This window comes from Tuber melanosporum, assembly GCF_000151645.1.
Source record: "Tuber melanosporum whole genome shotgun sequence assembly, scaffold_20, strain Mel28".
NCBI classification, from domain to species: domain Eukaryota; kingdom Fungi; phylum Ascomycota; class Pezizomycetes; order Pezizales; family Tuberaceae; genus Tuber; species Tuber melanosporum.
The window spans coordinates 876,421-884,018 of NW_003298864.1; the positions used below are offsets into that span (position 1 = coordinate 876,421).

The window sequence follows — 7,598 nt, forward strand, 5'->3', positions numbered from 1 at the left end:
CTGATGGAAATTCCTGCCTATTCACCAGATCTCAATCCAATTGAAAATATTTGGTCTCTGGTGAAAGGTAACCTTTACAAGCACTACCCTGAGCTATATCTTATGAAGGGTGATGTCAATGTGGTCAAGAAGGCAATAGTAGAGGCCATCACTCATTGTTGGAAACTTCTTGACCCAAAGGTTTTTGATACTTTAGCTGGATCAATGGTGGATAGAATAGAGGCAATTATTAAGGCTGATGGATAGTATACCAAATATTAATTTCTACTATGTATTTACATCTTTTAATTTTTTTTTTTTTTTTTGGTTTTCATGATAGTGGATTGGTGGGTGAGTGTGGTTGTCATCGCGGAATAGTTTCCTCTGTTGAATCGCGGTTAATTTTGTCCACGCACAATATATCCCCGCCAGTAACGTAAATTTACTCTTACCCTCGCTTCTACTACCTCAATACCCCCCCCCATCAGCAAACCCTAGATGCACACATTATCCAGTACTCCTACTCGATACTTTTACACTTGCCTGCAGTAATCAACCCCCTCCCGAACAGCCACCGGCTCCCAGGCTGGCCGCCGCTTCTTTTCCCGGAAAGTCGAAGTCCAAACCAAGAGGAGAGATAATCCGCATATTGCCGGGGTTTCCAAGCACAAAATTGCCGGTGATCGAATCAGTGATCGATACAACAGCTGCGCGGGACTGATCCTACCACCCAGGTCCTGCCGCTAGGTCGGGTTTTCGTTATATATCACCACCCTCTACCACTACCCGTGCTACAGTCTATGGCCTGGGCTTCGCAGTGTTCTCCCCAACTCATCGCATAAACGGTCAAATAGCCTCCACCCCGTGGTTTTTTCTGCACACCTGGGAATTGATTACCGGTAAGTTCAGGCTCTTTTGCTCACGTCGCGTGTCTATTTCGCTTCTTTTCTTTTCGGATACGGGAAGATGCCCGCGCCTAGTTCATGTTTGCCTTACGAAGACTAAATGCATGTGTGTGGATGTGGGCCTGTTGTAAACGAGGGAAGGGTCAATCACCGCATTGCGATGCAGAAGGGGGGGGAGGGGCGGGGGGATAGGGGTGATCGTTGTGCTGGATTTAGTGTTCCCCGAGTTGTGGCTACTGCGGATTGTGGAGGCGGAGAGGGGGGGAGATGTGTGGTGGTGGTGGGCGTTGTGAAATGTGGATTTCCGGGATATGCCCAATCGGCGTTATCGGTATCCTTGTCGAAAGCGCGATACCCAGTGCAGTGGGTCACCGAGAACATTCCTCTCTCTTTCCTTCCTGCTCCTTCCCCTTCCTCGGCTGTGGTACGGCTTGTAGGGGCGGGGGACGCGCCTCTTCCAATAGCATCGCCCCCTTTTTATGTATTCTCTACTCGTACTCTTCTCCACAGTTGCTAGCATCCCCTCATTCACCCCACCCTGATATTCCGCCTCTACCCAATCAATTGCTACCCTAAAGCACTCTGATCATTCAAGGATGCTTGAGTGATGGCAGGAGCTCACTTCTGGATGATGGGAGCCATGTGTTTTCTCATGAACCGATGGAGTATAATTTAAGCCGCATTTCTCGAGTCGTTATTTCTATTGATGGCTGCGCAATTGGATGGCCTGTGTTTGCTATTTAGTGAACTTTCTCGGTTACTGACCATCCTCCCCACATCAGAGCCATCGCAAGCAAAAGTTCCTCTCTCTAAGCTTCTCAATCATCTCAGACATCATCATGGGCGTCGGTGCCGAAACAGCTACGAAGGAGAGGAAAGTTCCTAAGATCTCGGTGCACAACTTTGCAGAACGCAAGGATGAGATCGCGAAGGAGGTCGTCCGGGCTGCCGAGGAAAATGGTTTCTTCATCCTGGAAAATCAGGAGTCTCCCTCGGTCGCTGAGATAGAGGAGATGTTTGCGTTATCGTAAGTCGTTTGTGCTGTTTTTCAAGACAAGGGACCCCTTGCTAATTCGTCTGAGTAGGGAGCGGTATTTTAGCCTCCCCGTGACTAAAAAATCGGAAACACCATTTATCAAGGCTGAGAATACCGGTTGGGAAACTTGTTCCCAAGTTCGCCCGTCGACTGGACTACCTGATCAGAAAGAATCCCTCCAACTTCAATATCACCGTCTCGGTGACCGGACTTGGCCGCAAGACCCATCAATCCCCGAATTTGCTCAAACCGTGGCCCCATTCATGGAGAAAACCCATGCACTCTCCATGAATATCCTTAGCATTTTTGCCCTCGCCCTAGGATTTCCAGAAGATTTTTTTGTAAAAGCTCACGACGTGAGTCGCACTGATGCTCAGTCAACCTTACGCCTTCTTCACTACCACGATATCACCGGAAACCAATTCCCGTCGAGCTACTGGCGTGCGGGGCCCCATACGGACTACGATTGCCTCACGATGCTCTTCCAAAAGACTGGTGAGGACGGGTTAGAGATTTGTCCTGGGAGGGAGGCCCACACAAGCTTTGGGACGGGAGACCACTGGACCCCAGTTAAAGCCAGGACCGGTGAGGTCGTGTGCAACATCGGGGACATGTTGATGGCCTGGAGCGACGATAGGTTCAAGAGTTTGTATCACCGGGTTAGGTGCCCCGGCGTGGGTGAACGGCAGACGTCCAGATACAGTATCGCGTTAGTGCCCACCCTCCATATTCACCCAAGCAGTGATTGACGTTAGAGCACAGTTACTTTAACCAAGCGAACAAGGACGTAGAAATACGGGGCCCGTTGGGGAAATACCCTGTATTGACTGCTCACAAGTACATTCTCGACGCAATTAAGCGCAATTACGGCGAATTTGAGAAGGTGGGAGCCCTCACCGCAACCTAGCCTAACTCCGCCATCATTTTTCCTTAATTTGCTCTCTTAAACTCAATTCGCTTTTGCTGTAACTTACTGGGTATTCTTATAATCGGTGTCGTGGACGGGTTACTTCCATGCATGGTGTGTCACAGGATCGGGGGTGTTGCTCGGATTAACAATTTTTCATTTTTTCATTTTTTTCATTTTTTCATGACGGTTTGCTTCTTTTTTTCCTCCCTTGTACGCTCGATGCATGTTTTTCTAGGACTCGGGTTGTGCTTTTGTGACGGGAATTCCTGGAGCCTGGTGGGACGGCACGCAGGGGGTTCATGTGTACCGTAAAAACTCATTAAATGAACTATCGTGGATCTCAACTGGATCGCTGTGCTAAACTAAACCATAGTGGGCTTAGATGGGTAACTTAAGTTAACAAAATAACAAATACCAGTTCTAGAGAGCTCTTCCTCCCCAAACCATACCCTGCCTGGAAAAATACTGTTCACTTTCCAGGCGTTTTTGTTTTGGATTGCTAAACTTCAAGTCACGATCTCCAATACTGAGTTTTTACGGAAGCTTTTCTTGCATTATCCGGTCGGGAACGAGTGATTTGTAATCCAGTTGTCTGGAGTTAGCGAGTGAGGGGTTGTGATTTTTGTTATTTAGTATGGGTGAATCTGCTGCGTATCATTTTCATAATTTTATGAGAATGAGTTGGCAATTGATTACTTGTTGGCCAGAGGATTCGAATCACTGAAAGAGAGGTTGGACACAGTCGTTAGGCTCTTGCCTTCATGTAGCGCACAAGTCCGGGAATTGTCCGTTTGTCGCTAGTGCTATGATACAAGTCACCATTGATGAGTAGCACATGCTGTATTGGGGGATGTGCTCATTGGCTGGCATTTTGATGGACTAAATAACCCTCCACACGATACACGGTAGAAACTTGGATAATTGGACCATGTGCAACAGTACTGGACATATGTAGTGGAAAATTCCCTGTTCTGGAAAAGGGGGAGGAATATAAGGAGAGAGCTACTTGTATGATACTCAGCTCTTCCGAGACCAAAAAAACGAACCGGCAAACTTTACCGGAAGAGGCAAGTCTAATGGTGAATCACGGCCCAATCATTCGATGTTACACGATAAATTAGGGCATTTGTATGTATCATGGCTCGGAGCCAGCTAGAACTGGTCATGTCAAGCACACGATGCCCCACGCCAATATAATTCCAGCACCAAGTTCATGGTGGTAAAGGATCAACAACACCGCAGCACGGGACCCACAGAGAAAGCCTCCCGAGCCGGACTCTGGGCGGTATAATGCCGTGGTGGGGGGAAACGTAGGCACTGGCAGTTCTGGTGAGTAGGTTTGAGTTTGTCTAGGTGTTGGGGGCGGGAGGCGGGGGTGTTTGTGAACCATCGCCCTTGTCTCGTCCGCCGTTTGATGAATGATATTGGTTGTGTTGGATTTCTTGGGTTGGTTGCCGCTCTGGCGACAAAACAAGATATGCGGTGGGTTGCGGTGCGGTGGGATGGTAATGGCTTTTTTAAGGGTTCAGGATTTGTCGTGGGGTGGGTGCTTGGTTCTGGAGCGGGTAGCGTTGCTGTACTTGGGTGGGGGTGAGGGTGGGATTGTGGAGTGCTATCGTAGTGAGGCGGTGACTGATGATGGGGGTTGTCGGGAGTGGTGGGGTACATAGTAGGAAAATTGTATGGAATATCATGCGCTATTTTGGTTGTGAAGGAGGAGCGAAGGAAGATCTCTCTAGCCTGGGGCTCGGTGGGTATTGTTGTATCATATGGGGAGGAAGTTAGTTTATAGGTTGTCTAAAATGGGTACCAGCAGTTGAGTTGTACAGTGCTGGGTCGAGATATCTCTGACGCGTTTTTGACACCAAAAGTCACCAACTTTGCCATCTCTCACAGTACAATGGCTATTAGAAACCTCCAAAATTCCGCCGAGCATCATCAAGTCCATAGAAAATATGGGGATCATAATAGGGTAGAGAAAATGTCAATTCGGTGTCCGGTGATGGTTAACATACACCTTTTTGTATGGAGCCCAATACAAAAATTTGAGTTACTTTCGTACTAGTTGACGCAATTGTAAATAATGCATACAGCAGTGATTCCTTGTGGTTTCGGCTCTAGATATTAAAATGTATCATGATGATAATTGCAAATCTTGTAGAATTATTTACGGTGTTTTCGGGAGGGTAGTGTGGAGAATTAACTAATCTAAAATGTCTAAATTGGTTATGAATTGTAGCTCAGATAGAATTTTAGTGTAACCAATTGCTAAGTATCTTGAGAATGCCTAAGAGATTCTCTGACACTGTTATCATAGGATGTAAAGCATCAATAGATATGCTTCTAAGTAGATTGTAAAGCTGAGGGAAAGATAGAGTCATTATTCAACTTGTAGTATAATAAGAAGAGTGTTTCGGTAAGGCTTAAGAGACTAAACCCTTAAGAGATTGTAGGTTGTTTAAATACAAAAGATTGTTGCTAGGAAATATAATAACAATATCCTATTTAAGGAAATTATACAACAATGCTACATAGTAGTAAAAGGTAAAATAAAGTAAAGTCTTAAAGCAGAAAACTTAAAGCAATAAGATAAAATTAATTAAACAAGTAATAGAATTCAAATAAGATAAATTGAGTAACAGCTACGGATATAATAGTCCAGTAGTAATAGTAGGATAAGGAAATATCCAAGGAGGTAGTAACGTAATTAACGGTGATCCGGCTCAGTACCTGGATCCTGCTCACTGCCAAGAGTGTCTAAGACACTACCCCGCACTCAGGTAAATACTATATAGATTAGCCATCTCAGCCAATAATTGAAAACCGTAAACTCACCATGCCTCGGAATACTGATCTTAAGAAAGACAAAAAGGAAAAGACCCTCCAGGATGCCATTACACATTACAAAAAGAGCAAAAAACCCTCCATCAGAGCTAGTACAGAGAGATTTGGGGTGGCATATTCAACTTTGCGGGGAAGGCTTAGGGGGGCTGAGGATAGGGTGAAGGGGCATAGTAGGCTGCAAGCCTTAACAGAGTATGAGGAAAAAGCGATTGTGAGGTGGCGCGCGAAGGTTGATGAGTGGGGTCACCCAGCAACTTTGGCTGTGGTGAAAGGAATGGCGGAGGCAATGCTTCAGCGGAGACTTAAAGACCGAGTGCTAGGGAGACACTGGTTGTCCCAATTTCTGGGTAGATACAAGGAGCATGCTTCGAAGCTAAGTACTCTGTTAGATTGTCAATGGGCATTTGCGAGTAATCCACGTGTTCTGTGTGACTTCTTTCAGAAGGTATAGCCCCTCCTGAATCTGCTGTTTTAACTATCCTACTAGCGAGGAGAGTTACTGATAGTATATATAGTTAAAATAGTTAATTAAATTTTATCAAATTACCATAGACAACTTCTACAATATGGATGAGAAAGGTTTTCTCATAGGTGTTCCTCTACGTTGTAAGGTTATTTGTGTACGAAGCTGGCATACCCCACAGCTCACGATGGATGGTTCACGCGATTAGGTTACTGTTATAGAAACTATTTCCGGGGATGGAGAGGCACTTACATCTTTTATTATTAATAAGGGTACTGATCACTATTCTGGCTGGTATGCGGGGCTAAAAAAGGGTGACCGAGCTCTTTTTGGAGTATCAGAGAAGGGGTGGAGCAATGAAAAGTTGGCTATACAATGGCTTAGCGAGATTTTTGAAGTCGAAACCTGGAAGAAGTATGTATTAAATCATCTACTAATAGCTTATCAAGATAACTAAACAATGATTAGGGCTGTTGGAAGGTATCCGTTACTTATCTTAGATAGCCATACCTCCCATTTCAATTGGGAATTTTTTGAGTTTTGTTTAAACCATAAAATTATTCCCTTTTGCCTCCTGGCACATTTTACCCACCTCCTCTAGCCCTTAGATGTCAGTCTCTTTGGACCTTTGCAGCGCTATTACAGCACTGCTCTTGATACTTGGATGTGTAAAGGCATTCAAGGTAACTTCACCAAGGGTGACTTTCTTCCGTAAGTTATAGCCTTTCCCCTCTCCTACCTCAATCTATCCCTGAAATATTTTTACAATCCTACTCCTACATTGATTATTAAATGAAATTTAACAAAGATATCAATACCAATTTATTTATATAGTGTATTTCTTCCAGCAAGAAAGCTTGACTTTACCCAAGAAAATATCCTTTAGGCGTAGGAGGCGGTCGGGATTGTACCTCTGAATCCTCGACAAGTGATTCAGAGTGAGACATGGGATAATTGTGCCACATTGCTACAATCTTCCCGGGCCTCTATTTCCTAGCGTGTTCCTAATACTCCTCCTGCTGTTAGTAGGAAAACTCGTACTGCTATATCTCTTGTTACCCGCAATACTCCTAGTTCTAAAAAACTAAAGTCTCTTCTTGGAGAACTCAATGAGGGTTTCAAGAGACCTATGCAGAGAATGTACTAAAGGAGGAGGCACACCGGCAATACCAGGAATTGGTGGGGGCAAGCAAAAGGATAAACACTAATGACTGGAGGAAACTTACAGAGGCCACTGTCGTTACGGCAGAGGTGGTATTTAAGCTTCAAGAGGACCGTGAAAAGGGTGATACTTTAAAGGCATCTCACAAGGCCAAGAAGCTAGGGAAAGCTCTTGACCTTATTACTAGCAGTACTACCACTGGTACTGTTATTTCCAAACCTGCCTCAAAGCAAAAAAAAATGTTATCTATTGCCTTACCAGCTGGGAACTATCATCTGACTCCAGTACTTCTAGATGGT

At 45.1% G+C, this 7,598-nt stretch overlaps 2 protein-coding genes; both read left to right on the forward strand.

Moving 5' to 3' along the window:
- The first annotated feature begins 804 nt into the window (after nucleotides 1-804).
- GSTUM_00005780001 (uncharacterized protein) lies at nucleotides 805-2,979 on the forward strand. XM_002837829.2 has 4 exons: nucleotides 805-878; nucleotides 1,667-1,911; nucleotides 1,970-2,629; nucleotides 2,683-2,979. The coding sequence occupies exons 2-4, from the start codon at nucleotides 1,724-1,726 to the stop codon at nucleotides 2,825-2,827; spliced, it is 993 nt and encodes a 330-aa protein (XP_002837875.1). The 5' UTR covers nucleotides 805-878; nucleotides 1,667-1,723; the 3' UTR covers nucleotides 2,828-2,979.
- A 31-nt stretch (nucleotides 2,980-3,010) lies between these two features.
- GSTUM_00005781001 (uncharacterized protein) lies at nucleotides 3,011-3,174 on the forward strand (the record flags this gene model as incomplete). XM_002837830.2 has 1 exon in its annotated part: nucleotides 3,011-3,174. The coding sequence occupies one exon, from the start codon at nucleotides 3,011-3,013 to the stop codon at nucleotides 3,140-3,142; it is 132 nt and encodes a 43-aa protein (XP_002837876.1). The 3' UTR covers nucleotides 3,143-3,174.
- Nucleotides 3,175-7,598: the final 4,424 nt, after the last annotated feature.

Excerpts from the sequence above, each read along its gene's own strand:
- GSTUM_00005780001 (XM_002837829.2), top strand. The coding sequence starts at position 1,724 with ATGGGCGTCGGTGCCGAAACAGCTACGAAGGAGAGGAAAGTTCCTAAG. Across the intron at positions 1,912-1,969 it reads GAGGAGATGTTTGCGTTATC|GGAGCGGTATTTTAGCCTCC; the intron begins GTAAGTCGTTTG and ends TCGTCTGAGTAG. Across the intron at positions 2,630-2,682 it reads ACGTCCAGATACAGTATCGC|TTACTTTAACCAAGCGAACA; the intron begins GTTAGTGCCCAC and ends GTTAGAGCACAG.